The sequence below is a fragment of the Thalassophryne amazonica genome, chromosome 22, assembly GCF_902500255.1.
Source record: "Thalassophryne amazonica chromosome 22, fThaAma1.1, whole genome shotgun sequence".
Classification (NCBI taxonomy): domain Eukaryota; kingdom Metazoa; phylum Chordata; class Actinopteri; order Batrachoidiformes; family Batrachoididae; genus Thalassophryne; species Thalassophryne amazonica.
In genome coordinates, this window is record NC_047124.1 from 12,260,271 (window position 1) to 12,277,442 (window position 17,172).

At 42.0% G+C, this 17,172-nt stretch overlaps 1 protein-coding gene across 1 annotated transcript in view; it reads right to left on the bottom strand.

The window, feature by feature from the left end:
• Positions 1–17,172, bottom strand: part of scube1 (signal peptide, CUB domain, EGF-like 1) — a 122,600-nt gene that overhangs the window by 46,524 nt on the left and 58,904 nt on the right. The window contains 3 exon segments of the mRNA XM_034163749.1: positions 3,494–3,583; positions 9,832–9,948; positions 13,932–14,060. Of these exon segments, the coding sequence (XP_034019640.1) occupies positions 3,494–3,583; positions 9,832–9,948; positions 13,932–14,060 (336 nt within the window).

The window sequence follows — 17,172 nt, forward strand, 5'->3', positions numbered from 1 at the left end:
CCGGCATCACTGAACCTTTGGTTGCATTTATGAGCCTACCTATAGAATCAGTGCCTCCCTGTGTTTTCAAAAGATTCATGATACCACAAGTGACTGTCCTGTCTAGCATCAAAAATATGAGTGGCTCGGGACCATACAGACTTTACATCATCAAGAATGATGGCATTTTAAAGATCCAACTGAACCTGAAGATTGCAACTCTGTGACTGTTAAGAGTTAGAGACATCAGATGGAAATGTGACATCAACCATCGTTAGGGTCCCGTCACACTTAGCACGAATGAGCATGAATGTAGCTGAATCAGGCCGAATGGGGAAAAAAGCCAAACACTGAGATGCAGTCAGGAGGGACAGCTATTCCAACAGCCGTGTACAAATGCCAGTCGAATACTAGATAGAACTGTATAAAGGGTGGCCACATGGGAACTCGCTGAGTTTGCCCATCCCCATTTCAAGAAGTTATCTCTGGTTCTGCCTATTCCACTCCTGGCTCTGTTCAGAGCAGCCCATTTTCCTTCTGGGCAACTGAGTACCATGAGGTAGGGACACACAGGGCCTCTGGAGAGCTCTGTTTGGAGGTAGAGTGTCCAGAGTTCTCCATCGGTCTAGTCGATATATGGCAGAGTCCTTCGGATTTAGATTCTGTACAACCATGAAACTTTCTGAACTTGAGTCTTCTTCTTATATCTTGGTAATAGTATAGAGGATGTCTTGGGCCTTGCGCTTGTAGAAACTTCTGAGTCCGGGAGTGAACGTCTCTATGGATGGAAGGTGGTTCAATACCTGCTAGTTGGTATACTGCTGGAAGGGATGTAGGTTTCAGCACTCCTGTGATAATACGGCAAGAGGTATTAAGTTCAGCATCCAATTTCCCTGCATGGCTAGACCCCGCGGCTTTGAGACGCACTGACTCACAGCGGCACACAGAGTTTTCGGTATGATTGCGCAATGTTCACAAAATGGATGCATGCACATTACAATATTTCCTTTGCAAACCCCAAATGGGATGCACTGATGGTGCTGTCCGGCACATGCTGAAAGGATTTGATGTGCCTGACCATGGCAAATGTCTCGAGTGCAATCAGACTGTTCCGAATGCTGGTTTGATGCTGTGACAATATTAAGAACGCAGTCAGAATGCAGTTAGAGGCCACCTTACCTACCATTTGATATTTTTCCACCTCGGACACACCTCGAAAGTAAAGAGCATGTGCTCTACATTCAGGCTGGCCGCATGACTCTGCCTGACTGTTTGGAGTGCACTCAGAATGCTGTTGGAGGTCTTTGATTACTCCTCAACTTTGTCTGAATGGAAGTCGAATTTTCATTCGGATGGCATTCTGGCTCATTCGGCCAGTGACAGGTGTATTTAGAATGCACTCCGTTATCATGGCCTAAAAGCAATGTTGACCAAGAAGGAAGAAAACATGTCACAAAAAAAAAAAAAAAAAAAAGGCTTGGCCTTTGCCCTGATCAACTTTAAATGTGTGTGTGTGTGTGTGTGTGTGTGTGTGTGTGTGTGTGTGTGTGTGTGTGTGTGGCTTTTTATGTTCGTTTTAGATTTTGAAGGCAACCAGTAGATATTAAAGAGCAGCAACAGGCTGACATTTTCATGAATCGGATTCTGAATTATCTCAGGAATTTTAGGAAATAGGTTAGAGAAAAAGCAAATTATAGCATATAGAGTCAATCAGTTTTTCATGGACGTGCGCCCTGAGTGCAAATTCAATTCAGTTCCATTCCATTCAATTCAAATATTTATTTTCTTGCAGCCCTCTCAAGAGTGCACTCCCAGGAGCTCTGCAATGTAATGTAAAGTTGCCAAAGACCTACAAACCCTGGAATATACCTCTCATAATGATAATGTGCTCTACAACATTTAACAGAGCTTATTAGAGACAGAGATGGCAAAAGGGGATGCTGGGTGATGTTCCGTGTGTATTTGATGTGGTTCATTCCATGGAGGTCAATTTTATGTTTTTACCCAAATCCACATCTCTCCCTGCTTTAGAATTTCTCCTTGTGTGGGCACCTAAATGCCTCAAGTCAGTGAAACCAACCTAGACCCAAGACCTTCCAGAACAAAACGAAAAATTGTTTGGTCCATTATTTGGCAGTCTTGTGGAACAGGGGTGTTAGCCAGTGAGGATGGTGAAAAACAAAAGAGAAATTTACAAGTAGTTACCCCGTTGTCCCATCAGAGGGCCCAGGGCTCGCCACGCAAAGTTCTGCCTGAAGACGCGGTGGGCCGATGCACGAACATGGCCAATATCATGTATATCGGAATGCCAATTTCAATAAAACCTCTAATTTCATCACAAATAAAAAAATATACCACAAATAACTCACCTCATTCTGCACAATAAAATTACAAGGAATGGGGGGAAAAAGGGGGGGGGGGAGCTGTTGCTTGGCCGTGCTCCTGATGGGCAAATATGGTATTAAAATCTTTTAGATGATTTTTTGAATGGCAGCAGACAATTTCTACATCAAGTCTGGTCCACTCAAATTTGGTTCATATCACCCAAAATCTCAGAATATGAGAAAACTGGTTAAGTCACTTATTGAGGCCCATTGTTTGGAAGATAAAGTGCTGAAAAATAATTTCCTTCCCATTGATGCATTTTCACGTGGTCCATCATCTTTTACTAATAAACAGATGAGGAAGGCAAAAAAATATTTTGATTTGACCACTGATTTCAAATCAGAGTTCAAGAATACTGTTCCAGGAGGAGATTTCAGCCATCCTTAAAACTTAAATGCAAATATTTTCTTTCCAACATCACCATCACTTGCCACACTATAACTACCAATCCACCAACAGAATGGGCATTATAACATTTTATAACACTAACACAAGCTTTTATAAACCTTTTCATGTGGGTATTTTAAAGGAATCCTGTGAATTTTGGACCAAATGCATGCTAACATTGGTAAACAAACTTAACACCAAGTGACTGTCTAGTCTGCCGACATCTGGATGACAAGCTTGGAGAACATGAAGCCTTAGGCATTTCTGAACAATGTGACATCAATCCGATGCTTTCCTCACCTTGTGTCCCTTCTGAGGACGGTCAGCAGATTTTGCCAATACCAGGAAACAAGAATACTGTTTATTTTTTGGAACAAATCATCGCTGAATCCTCCACTATTTGGGTAACAAAACTAGAAAACAGCCAGCAATCAAATTTAGAGCTTGTCATAGAGAAAACCTGAGACTCATCCAGAACGTCAGCAGGTAGACGCAGGAAGTAATGTTTAATGGAAAACAGCAACCTCTTTTGCTCCTTTTTCATCACATATACAGTTGCAACAAAACTGACTGCCAGAGGAGGCACAGTGGGCACCAAAAATTTACAGAAGAAATGGTTTAAAAAAAACAAACAAAAAACAAGAGTGTAAGAAGGAGGACAAGGAGCAACGAAGAGAAATATAGTTGGGGATACAAGCACAAGCGCCATGGCAACACACAGAAAGAGGAAGAAAAGAGTTACCCATAAGTAGCCGCCGTTTCACCCGCTTGTCCACATCAGCTACTGACGTGGCATTGAACTCAGAGCTCTCAATTGCAGCCTCATCTTTCTCTAAAACACAAGTGACAAGGGGACAAACAGTGAGCAGCAGGTTAATGAGAAGCCCAAATGACCAGACCTTCAGCCCCCTTGGTGTTTGAGCAAAAAAACCAAAGCCAAGATGCAAGAAGCGGTAAAGAAGTGCCAAAAGAAAAAAAAAAAAAAAAACTGGTTAGAGTGTTAATCCCCAAACAAGTGATAAAACCCAAAGAGCAAGTTAAAAAAAGAAAAAGAATGAAGGAAAAATGATATCAGTGTGTGGCTTTTTAAGCAGAAGGTAGGTAAGGGGCGGGAAGGAGCTCACAAACTTAAAAAGGCAATGAGAAATTAGAGGTGTGGGATATTTGGGATGGAATGGGGTCGGTCGGGGTGAGAGTGGGGAGTTATTTCTGATGTAGATGTTGCTGCCGAAGAAGTTTCTGTCTTCCATATCAAACAGCCACACATTCAGTAATGATTCCCTCCCACTGGGATGAAAGAAGAAGAAGTAAGTCCTATATTAGACCTGAGACCCATTTGGTGCCTGGGCTTGAAACTTGATTCTGTAGCATGAAGAGGATAAGAGTCTACGACTGCCCCTGAATGGGGCGCCAGTCCAATACAGGTTACTTCCCCAGCCAAAACTGGTACCCATTTACAGCTGGGTGGACTGAGACAATGCAGATGACGTGTCTTGTCCAAGGACACAGACAGGTAGCATGACCGGGACTTGAATCCAGGTCTACATATTGGTAGCCCAACTCCTTATCCCAATGAGCTACCTGCTCTACTTCAGTAGGATGGAGGAGGAGGAAGAAGAAGAAGAGCAGGAAACGGACAACACAAGTAAAGTGAAGGAGCAAGCAGACAAGACACAAGTGTAGGAGACAGGTCGATGGCGACAGAGGAGGAAGGGGGCGTGTGGAAAATGAGGACAGGGGACGGTGAGAGAACAAACGAGCGATGACAACGTGAGGATGATGAGAGAAAGGGACAGGACGAGAAAAGGAGAAACAGAGGGGTGAGGGGTTACACACACATGGACAAATGGGCTGTGAAGGGGAAGAGTCATGCAGACAAACAAAACAAAAAAGCAGGAGGAGGTAGTCTGGGCAGCACTGGTTGCCTGTTTGTCTATGGAACACATCACAACTGGCTTTAACAGTCGATGCTGGAAAAATCCACGTTCCCCAAACTGGATAGAGAAGGTGGGGCGGGGCTGGTTGATGAAGATGAGGTGAGAGAGAGAGAGAGGTGGTGGTGGGGGGGGGGGTAAATCATTAAATGTCATGTGTACCCCTGAGTTGTGGATGGTGAGTTTGATGACACATGTCACGCTGGGAAAGGGAGGCGTTCTTTCACGAGACATGAATGAGTGTCTTGTCTGTGAAAGGATGCCACTTTCCGCAGTAGGAACTGGGGATGCCTTTGATGTACACACGCAGTCTTAATGGGCGGGTGAGTTTGGGGGTTGGACGTGGGGGTAATTAATGTGCCTTCCATTGCTTGGCCCAGGCCCACTACTGCTTTCTCTCTCCTCTGTCAGGCGCTTGATGGACAAAGTGGAGGACTCTCTGAAGTGCACTCAGGAATGAATGGAGGCTTTCTGGTGCTCGGGTAACGAATGAAATGTGGTTGGTGTGAATGTGTGCAATTGTTGAATTGCGAGCTCGGGCATACTAGTGTGTGTGTGTGTGCGTGTGTGTGTGGGAGGGGGTGCACTTTTGAGTGTCTGTTTGCTGGAGTGTGTGGAAAAAAACCCCACAACCTGTCACAGAAAGGGAGAAAATGCAAGCATGTTTGTGTGACGGGTGGATGTGTAAGACAGGTTGAGAAAGGGTGGGAAGACAGGAGTCCCAGACACTCTCTCCTAAAGAGCCTATGGAGGTCGGAGGCCCATAGAGAGGGCAGTGTTTAAAGAGCTGCACCGCACCTACACGAGGAGGAGGGGGGGCTTAAAATTACTCAACTACAGCTGAGAGGAAAACGGTTTTAAAAAAGAATCAATCCATTAGAAATAAGCAGAAGGACCTTTGTTACTACAATAATTACGTTGTTCAAAATGGGAATCTGGTAACAGTGACAATGCAGTGCAGACTTTCATGCAGGTAAGCTGGAGACAGACAGGTTGATTAGATAAAAGAACAATGTGATACGCGCGAGGAGTCGTGCGCAAATTAAAGATGGAAGTGTGAAGAAGGACGAGAGGGTGCAGGTCCCTCACTGCTGGAAGAGGCCGGACCAGCGGTGATGAGGCACAGAGGTCAGTGAGGGTTTTGTGGGCTGGTTTTTTTTTTTTTTTTGGGAGTGTGTGAATTAAATGGAGCATGAGGAGGCAGTGACAGAGTGACAGGAGAAGGAGGAGGAGAAGGTTAGAACTGCTCTCATGGAAGTTTTATCGAAGATAAGGCTGCAATTGAGATGTCCATTTTTAACCATATCGCCCCCCCCATGCCCCCCTCCCCAACCAACCACAATCTTCAAAAAAAACCCACCCCATCGTGAGACATTCTGTCCTCTTGTGCAGGGAGGAATGATCTTGATTTCAACCCGATTTTGTTTTTAACAGGGATGCTGAGACAAGACAGGCAATCAGGAACTATCACCAGAAAGCAGGAGGAGGAGGAGGAGAAAGGAGGCATGGAGGGACAGCACTACAAGGACAGAGGACAGGGATCAAGGTGGGCCCTGAGTGCAGACGTCCGTTCTCTCAACGTGTGAGCAACAGAAATACAGAAAAGGCACGAGACATTTGAAAAAGGAAGGAAGGAAGTGTGCTCGTTTGCTCCCCGTCTTTTTGCTGCGCCATCTCCGCAGCCTCTTCTGGGTGTGTTTCGCTTCTTCAAAGGCCGCTGGAAAGCAAAGTGTTATGGGCAGTCAAAACCTGGCGACAAAAGCCCCCTTCACACATACACTCTAGTCAGTAAAAGTTCCCGCACATGAGCAGGACAGTTGCACGTTTGAACGCACACTTTAAGTGGAATGAAGTAAACCGTGAAGCTGCTATTGTCCTCATCACACCCCATTAAGGCTGCTATGACTGTGAGAGACCAGCAGGGGCGCCACCCACAGTCGACAGCAGACCTTTTAGTGCTATAAATTTGCTGCAAAAAAAAGAAAAAAAAAAAAGAAAAAAAAAAAAAGAGTGCTGCGATGGGAGGATCTAACGAGGGATAGAAAAAGAAGTTACTGGATGTGACTCCGGTTCCAATCAGCGTCCTGCATTTGAGTGCATGTATGAATGGGGTAATCAGAACATGAAAGTGGTGTGTGAGAGAGATTCCAGTGTTTTAATGAGTAAAAAGAACAGTACATTCAAAAAAACATCCACATGTTCAAAACAATTAAAATCTCAATGTCTGGAAATCAGACAATAATGTTTCTTTTGTGTGTAAACTGGAATATTTCTGGAATATGTTGTGTAGGATACATCTGTCCAAAAAAATGCAATATGAAGACAGAGAGAAAAAAAAAAAAAAAAAAAAATCACATCTAAGTCACATCTGAGTACAAGTTGCACAGTTTTTCTGCATGTTGAACTCGCTTTGTAATACAGCGTTCTCCCATGGTGATGCAGGTACTCAGTGCAACAAATGTCCACACCACAGCCTGTGCTGCTGCTGCTTCTCAACAAGACTCCCTGATTCTTGAGGTTCCCAGCCTTTTTTTTTTTTTTTTTTAATGTACTTCACAAAAATTATGCCCTATCCCTAAACCTTCTATGGTAAAACATTTTTTTTTTAGAGGGTGATCCACAGCTGAGACATCAGGTTTTATAGCCTTGTTGTGACACTGGAAGCGTGCAGGGCTCCAGCAGTGGTGATCAGATTCAAGAGTGCAACAAAATCCAAAATCTCCCTCAGGCAGGAAAATATGTTCTGATTTCAGTGCTGTAAAAACAAAATGAACTGAATCGGTGCTTGTTCTGTTTTGCAAACTGCACATAACATCTACAGGTCTAACCACAACATGCTGCTACATTAGTTCAAACTTCTGCAACAAGTTTGTGGAATTTATTTTAAAAATATACACTGCATCCAGAATGTATTCACATCACTTCACTTTTTCCACATTTTGTTATGTTACAGCCTTATTCAAAAATGGAGTAAACTTATTTTTCTAACAACATGGAAGCTCCTCCTATTTGATGACGCATTGGGGCGAATTTTCGCAGCGAAAGCAGAGCGACACACCGGGTTTTTTCTTTTTATTTTAATAAATTTGTAAAACTCTGTCCTCATGGGTTATTGTGTGTAGAATTACGAGGAAAAGCCATTTTGGAGTAAGACTGTAACATAAAATGTAGAAAAAGTGAAGTGCTGTAAATACTTTATGGATGCACTGTATAATTAAATGATTCAATTGGATTCATAAAATTTAACATTTAAAAGAAACTTAACATTGTACAAATTATTGTATATGCATCAGCTGGAAGGACACTTTAGGTTGAATTATTCATCCTCTACTGATTAGAAAAATAGCCAGATGAAAGTTAATATCTTCTCTGGTTAGAGCCAGTACACTGAAGCATGATTCTGCCAAAAATGAAAAAAATCTTTTTGGGGGGGGGGGGGGGGGGGGGTCTGGCTGTTCTTACTGAGCTGAGAAGGCTTTGACGTGATAAATGTGTTTTTCAGAGAGTGAAATCTTGTCAGTCATTCGTTTTCCACCAGCCAACGAAATTATTTCTCTAATATTCAAAACATATTACACCTCATTCCTTGGCCCTGTCACTGAACTACCCCCTCCAAGACTTAAAATATCCACAATCTTTGCATTGTGTGTGAGACACAGATGCTGATGTGGTAGAGATGAGTGAGAAACAGACAGAAAACAAAGGTGCTATTCTATTCATTTGGCCAGTCACGCAGTGATTGCTCCCAAGGTGTGATCGTTAAAACAGTCTGCCAGGCGTACCGAAGGATGCAAGATTTGTGAGGAACTTAAGAAGATCCAATGAGGACAAAGCAATCTCACATTGATATTGCTCTATGAAGTTTGTGAAGACGGAAAATTCAAGATATGCGGAAGTGTACAAACCTGTTGCAAAGAACCCGAAGGATTTTTATGCATTTCAGAGAAATTAAACACCAACCATGATCCTTTTCCTCAGTTGGCAGATCAGTGCAACATGCTCCTGTATACTTATCTGACTGAGGTACTGCGATCCACACTTCGGAGCAGAAGGTGGCGGTAAGGCAACATTAAGATGAATGCCAACTCCAATACATCAAGAAGAAGGAGAAGTGAATGAGAAGACATCCTGGGTTTCAGAGAATGAGTGGGATTAATAACTCATCACACACTTAAATAAACAAAGGAATTATAGCCTTCATACTCCACTTCTTTGGGTATTGTGGGACAGCCAGAAAACCAGTGTCCTCTTCATGATAATTTTGGACAGATGCAATTTGTATTCTGGTGCGGCATACCATCCAGAAAATACAGTACACTTACTTCTCCTTATTATCCTTACCTAAAACCATTTAGGAGAAAGTTATATGCAAGATTGCTAGGAAGCTAGACATCAGATTATAGGCTTGTTCTGAATCCGCAATTGCCAGTGTCAGTTTTAGGAGGGCAAAGGGAAGTCAGACTTCTGACTGATCATCACAAAATGGTGATGTCATTTCCTTGGTGCCACTGGCTTCACTTTGTTTGGCTTCTCCAGTGAAATCAACTTGATTATACATGACATGGTCTCCATTTGTGTAATCCAACATAGCAAACAATATAACTTTAATGTTGCAAATGTTGCTGCCCTGAATGAGTGTCAATTGCATTGGCAAGTAGCTGGAGACCTAAATTGTCATGGCCAAGGTAAAGTATTTGTTTATGCAATTAATGCACTTGACTGAAAGATGCAATAGTGTCCTAACATTTAGCACATTAGATTTTGTGATTTGGTGACGTCACAGCTAAACTTCTCTGTAACATCACAGAAATTATCCTGTTTTTTGTGATGCAACACAAAAAGCATTGACACTTGAGGTATAACTCCTTCAGAGTTGTCTGGGAGTCTTTGTGTCTTCAGTCAATCGTCTTCTTGCACTGTCACTCAGGTTTCGGAACTGCATACGCTAGACAGATTTACCATCCTGTTTGTATTCATTAATGATTGATGTAGATGAAGTCCAAGACTTTATCATGCCTTCATGATTTTGCTACTTTACTGAAAATCACAAGTCTATGCTGCAGGTATATGTAAATGTTGAATGGCTGTGGCGTGTCAGCTCCAGGGTGTGGATGAGAACTGGGAAGTTAACTTGACATTCACTCACCAATGCAGGTCTTGCTGTCTGAGTGCAGGGCGTATTTCTGGTGACAACCACACACTGGACCTGTGTCCGTGTCATCACAGGTGTGTTGGCATCCGCCATTTCCATAGTTACATGTCACTGAAATTAACAAATACAAACATTCAAATCTGTGAAGGACACTTGAATGCTTGCTTCATGCCTTAGACTGAGAGTTCCTCTTCATCAGGCCATGGTACTCCCTGTTTAATTGAAATACTGGTAAATGCAAAGGGAAATAAAATGGGGGGGGGGGGGTTGGTTGGTTGGTGGTGAAACAAAATCCGGTACTATACTTCATTCATGTCTACCTACCTCAATACAGACATGGGAAGATAGTCCGATGTGGTTTTAAACTATAAAGACATATTTACAGTCAGTTCCTTGTATATTCGGACATTTGTGGAGTCTTGTTTTAGCCGTCCAACACACTGTATTAAAAACTGAACACAAATAATGAATACGAGCTTGAGATTTTAGGTTCTTTAGAGTAATTACAGCCAAACTAGGTGAACACTATGTGTAGTACAGCACTATGTGTAGAGTTCCCCGTTACTAAGACACCAAAAGTAATTCGGCAAATTAGTCAAAGTATTGTTAAAATGGTCTAAACCTTTACTTTATGTATGTTAATTTTACATAAGATATTTTGGGACCAAAACTTGAAAAGCAGCATGGGTAAAGATCTGGTTGTTGCTTCAAAGACAATCTACTCCACCAAGAAATATTACGAAAGGAAATCCCGTAGAGACATTCACTTATCTCGGTCATCACTTTCACGATTTTAGTCCCTTGCTCTTTAGAGAGATGCTTTGGAAGAGCTTATGGAGTTATGAGGTCACTGGGCAGACGTTTTTGGTCATGCTGAGACATTTGTAGGAGAAATAAGGTCCAAGTCCTTAAGGTCCTGGTGTTTCCTGTCTTACTGTATGGTTGTGACACATGGATGTTAACCAGTGACCGAAGGTGATGGCTGGATGACTTTGGTGCAAGGTTTCTTCGGAGGATTCTTTGGTACCTGAGGAATGACTATGTCAAATCAACAGGTGCTTGAGGAGAGTCAAATGTGAAGTATCACTTGCATTGCGGAGGAACATGAGCTACAACATTTTGGATATGTGCTCTTCACTGGACGTGATCGAGCATGTAGGCACCTCAGGACTGAGAACCTCACCGGCTGCAGAAGACCAAAGGAATGCCTGCATTTCACTGAAAATGTTGTATAGGCTTGGAAAAACAAATGCATCTTTAATTTGTTCTTGAAAGTAGGCCCTGTAGTCCCTTACAGGTCACACATCAGATCATTTGTTGCCCAGGGTTGGAAAGGTAACCAGAGGTTCCTTTAGTCTGATTGGGCCTCAGTCTGGGTACACCTAAAAGGCAGCACTCGATAACCTAAGGGACCTAAATGTGCGATACTCAACAAGCAGGTCATGGTCAAAGAAACTTCAGGAGAGCAATCACTGAAAAAAGGAGAACTGTTAACTTGTGTTTTAATTATGCTGTGAACAAATGTAGTGATTTGGGTGTAGGAGCTGTACTCTATGAATTTTCCAGACATGAGTAAAGGCAGCTTGACACTTGCACGCATTTAACCTGCCGGGCAATTCTTCATGCCAATGCGACCCGCTGTCTCAGAATTTGGCTGATGAAACCACTTCTAATTGCTCCGGATTCAGAGGAATTTTCTATAGCTGCAACTGTTCTTGTGTGTTTCATGACATGGAGAACGCATTTGGAATTGTCTCAAAGGTAATTATTCGTCATATTTATGTTGTAATAGCTTGGTAAAACAGTTGCATTTTCATTCCTTCTTATGAGTATCTGTAAAATTATGTTTATTACAGATTTGACATCTCGTCACAAGCATTTTCGTGCTGCGCTGACGCAATAACTTGCAGTGACAGTGTTTTTGAATTGTTTGCGCAATGTTCATGTGTCTTTCACAAAATTAATGTGTGCCAGAGATATTGAACATTTCAAAATTTTCTTTGCGCACTTGCACAAAGCTGTGCACAGTTTACAACGAGTTTACTCTTCTGATTCTCATTCAGAAAGGGCCAAAAGGGTTCAGAATTTCTTTGCACCAGTCACTCAGGTGATTTCACTGATTGGAAGAAACAAAAGGCTACACAATGTTAGCCCTTTCTAAAACCAGTTTGTACACTGCCATCTCTTTCATCAGTCTTTTACTACCGTCCTGTACCACTAAGCACACCAGGCCACCACAGCACACTGTCCCTTGCCACTATTGAAATATTACCACAGCGGGGGACACGTTAGAACCTTTCACAATCTTCAGAGTTTCACAGTCTGAGAGGGGAACAGGACGTTTTGCCAAACAACTTGTAACTAAAAGCTTATTCCCCCCCCCCTCAATAGCTGCAACACTAAATTCCATGGCTGCAGGCACTCAGCGTGAAGAGTGAGAAACAATGGCGGAAAGGAGGCAATTTAGAGACTCTGATTCTGTCTACTGAATCCTTCAGCACCTTCAGATTGGCCTGAAATGCTTAAGTGAGTTTGGTATTAAACATCCACTCTCATATTTTTTTGCAGCTGAAGGCCCAACTGGAATTTATCCATCATTGCTATTACAGATGTTTATTACGGGAACAGTTTAGATCCTTCATCGCAACAGTATGTAACCTCAATAAAATAGTCTATAAAAGTTATTTATACTTTGACCCCATGTGAATTGTAAAATAACATGACAAGTCAATTGACTAAAGATTAATAGATGATAGGGAATGTGACAAAATTCCACATTTTGGGCCAATCATTTCTTGGTCAGCGCAATATGTGTTAATAACGGCATGTGCTTTCAGTTAATGCCTTCAAAGTAATGCCAAATCTGTGTCTTTACAACGTCTGGTAAATCAAGGAGAATACATTCTTATAGTCTGCACCAGTTTCTGCACTCATGTGGTTCAGTACCACAGATGTCTACAGACTCAGGACCAGGTGCTGATTTGATGTGGGCAGTGTTGTCAGAAATTATCTTCGCAATCACAGGATAATATTTGCTGACTGTATCACATAAATCAAAGTCAGGTACGTAAGTGAGGCAGCACGGTGAAAGTTCTAGCAGAAGACTCAGATCTTTAAGTAGTCACTCAGAATCAGTTAATTAACATCAGCTTTAATCTGTAATTGAAGCAGGTGCTTCCTATTAGTCATCAGCTCGCCACCAATAGGAACGACGCACATTCCTTAAACATCAACATTTTCACTTACCTCTCACCATTTACAGATCACTGACAGGACGTCCCCTCCTCCACGCCATTGGTACCAGTTGATCCCCGTCCTCGGCCTGGGGGCAGACTCGGCCCCTGCCATTTCAATTGGCAGGATTTGTGATCATCTAAATTCTACTCTCTGCCATGATGGGGACCAGCGCCAAATCTAATACACCATAGACTAACTTTTTGTGCTTTATCTTGTTGCGTTAAAATGATCAACTTTAGCTTGCCTACTGAGTCTTTCTGGTAGAACTTGAGAAAGAGAAGTATTCTCATTGAAGAAAACAGATCAAATCTAGGCTGGAGTCTACCATATGTGCCTTCTGGCAAAGTGTATCTGAAATTTCATGTCTTTTTAAGGAGAAGAAGTATTCAGTGACTTGCAAATATTTATATAATTATCCACTAAGTTGTCTAAAGAAAATTGGCTGTCAAAGTGATGATCTGTATTAAAAACAATCCTGATTTACTCAGGACCTCCAAAAATGGATGGACTGTGTATATAACTGGCTATAATGCCTAAATGGATTATATGATATGTTCGCTAAACCTCTTGAATTAAAATTGATAGTTGTTTAATTTAAACTCTATTGTGGTGATGCATAAAGCAAAACTACAAAAATTGCACCACCATCCAAGTACTTGTGGACATGACTGCATATTCCATAAATATTGCTTAATATTTATTAAAAATAAAATAATCTAAGTCATTTAAAATATATATATTTTTAAACTGTTCAGCTCTAATCAATAAATGTGGAGTTCTACAGGACCTGATCTTAGGACATGTGCATGCATTTGCGTGTAGCTTGGGATTGTGCTGTTGGACGTAGCTGTACATACATGTGCAGTCTTTCTGGTTTTTCGCCAGCTCGAACCCAGGACGGCACTCACACGACACCCCACCTTTGCCTGGTGCCTCCCTGCAGATGTGGGCACACCCATGGTCCTTGTTCATGCAGTTCATTCCATCTGTGCGGCACAGACACACACGACACAGTGACAACATGGTATTAGTCTTATAACAACCTGACCTGAGTAAAGTTTGCCTGATCTTCTGCAGTTAACAAATCTATGAAGTTGTCAACCACATTGGCATAACTGTTGCAAAACCAGCAACCTTTGTCTCACAGAATCCATATTGTGTAACATGTGCAGGTCAATTTGGGTATTATAAATTTCCTCATCTAGGCCACCTTTCTGGGTTTAGATAGGTTGATGTTAGAGGTGTAACATTAACTGCTGCTTTGAAGGTCCCAATGAGCCTAGTGGCCTCCATCATCCATAAATGGAAAAAGTTTGGATCCACCAGGACACTTCCTAGAGCTGGCCGTCTAAGGGTGATTCTTAGACTACGGGCACTTATTATGTCCTTTGATCATATTGTATGAAAAACAGAAAAAAGGGGAAATTTCACACTTTTATAGGTATCTTTACAATGAAAGTGTTTAAGAAATTTGTTCTAGTAGTCTATGATGACCTTTTCACCTTTTTTTTATATGCAAATATTGCCGTTTTGTGCTTGTCCCACACCCAGACTTTTGATTTTCAATGATAAAAATGAATGGTAAAGAAACGGTTTTTCTAATGTTTTAAAATATCTCTGAATAAAATATCAGTAAAATAATCAAAACATAATTGGGGTATTCAATGTCATACAACTGTTGTGACTTTTTTTTAAACAAAATGTAGTTGTCCCACACTATTGCCGTAATTTCCACCACAACACTGTAATGTCCCTTTAAACAGTTTGTATGAAAGATTGTTTGGGTAGTTTCTATGGAGATAAACAGTGACATCAGAGCACATGTATACAGCGCCAAATCACAACAAACAGTTGCCCCAAGGCGCTTTATATTGTAAGGCAATGGTGTGGTGGAAATTACATTTACAAGGCCAATAGTGCCCGTAGTTAAAGAATCACCCCTAAACTGAACAATCGGCGGAGAAGAGTCTTCATCAGGGAGGTGACTAAGAACCCGATGGTCACTCTATCAAAGCTCCAGCATTCCTCTGTGGAGAGAGAGGAACCTTCCAGAAGGACAACCATCTCTGCAGCAATTCACCCAATCAGCACTGACTGGTAGAGTGGCCAGATGGAAGCAATGGTAGAGTGGCCAGATGGAAGCCACTACTTAGTAAAAGGCACATGGTAGGACTCAAGTGCATGATGTGCACTCAGCATGACGTGCATGAGAGTCTATGACTCCCCCTGGGCAGAATGCCAGTCCCATGCAAGTTACATCTGCAGAGAAGGTTGGGCTGGGTGAGCTAGGACATCTTGTCTAAGGAGACGGACAGACAGGATGACTGGGGATCAAACCCATTGGTGGCCTAACTCCTTATTCAGCAGAGATACCTACTCTACAAAACTACTATAGAGCTGGTTTAAACTTTCTGAAGACCTACCTCTCCATTTTACTTGGTAATGTGGACTAAAATCCTGACCTTTCTATCTTCGTTTTGTGTCTGCTTTCTCAGTCATTCTGCTCATCTCTCCTCCTCTTGTATCCCTTCATTCCTGCACCCAGGTCTGTCTGATGTGGTCTGGATCTAATCCCAGTGATTTACAGAGCACACTGTGTCAATAATATCTGAAATAGTCCCGTGTTTAAATCTTAATCAAATGGGAGAGAAGAAAGGAGATGGCGGACAGAAGGCCAAAGCTCTCTGGAGGGGTGAGCATGGAGGAGGGTAAAGCCAGCCAAAGATATCACTGAGCTCCAAGAAAACCTGGCGGCGTTGGTGTGGGAGTGTGTGGCTGTCTGCTGGTCATGCAGTCAGATGTCTTCACTCACAAAAGATGATTATTTTCACAGAGTGTGTAATATGTGCATGTGTCTAAACTTTACAACCCCTGGCAATAATTATGGAATCACCAGCCGCGGAGGATGTTCATTCAGTTGTTTAATTTTGTAGAAAAAAAAGCAGATCACAGACACGACACAAAACTAAAGTCATTTCAAATGGCAACTTTCTGGCTTTAAGAAACACTACAAGAAATCAGGAAAAATAATTGTGGCAGTCAGTAACGGTTACTTTTTTAGACCAAGCAGAGGGAAAAAAAAATATGGACTCACTTAATTCTGAGGAATAAATTATGGAATCACCCTGTAAATTTTCATCCCCAAAACTAACACCTGCATCAAATCAGATCTGCCCGTTAGTCTGCATCTAAAAAGGAGTGATCACACCTTGGAGAGCTGTTGTACCAAGTGGACTGACATGAATCATGGCTCCAACACGAGAGATGTCAGTTGAAACAAAGGAGAGGATTATCAAACTCTTAAAACAGGGTAAATCATCACGCAATGTTGCAAAAGATGTTGGTTGTTCACAGTCAGTTGTGTCTAAACTCTGGACCAAATACAAACAACATGGGAAGGTTGTTAAAGGCAAACATACCGGTAGACCAAGGAAGACATCAAAGCGTCAAGACAGAAAAGGAAAGGAAATGGGATTTACATACAGAAAAGCTAAACGAAAGCCATTATTAACACCTAAATAGAAAAAAACAAGGTTACAATGGGCTAAGGAAAAGCAATCGTGGACTGTGGATGACTGGATGAAAGTCATATTCAGTGATGGATCTCGAATCTGCATTGGGCAAGGTGATGATGCTGGAACTTTTGTTTGGTGCTGTTCCAATGAGATTTATAAAGATGACTGCCTGAAGAGAACATGTAAATGTCCACAGTCATTGATGATATGGGGCTGCATGTCAGGTAAAGGCACTGGGGAGATGGCTGTCATTACATCATCAATAAATGCACAAGTTTACGTTGATATTTTGGACACTTTTCTTATCCCATCAATTGAAAGGATGTTTGGGGATGATGAAATCATTTTTCAAGATGATGATGCATCTTGCCATAGAGCAAAAACTGTGAAAACATTCCTTGCAAAAAGACACATAGGGTCAATGTCATGGCCTGCAAATAGTCTGGATCTTAATCCAACTGAAAATCTTTGGTGGAAGTTGAAGAAAATGGTCCATGACAAGGCTCCAACCTTCAAAGCTGATCTGGCAACAGCAATCAGAGAACGTTGGAGCCAGATTGATGAAGAGTACTGTTTGTCACTC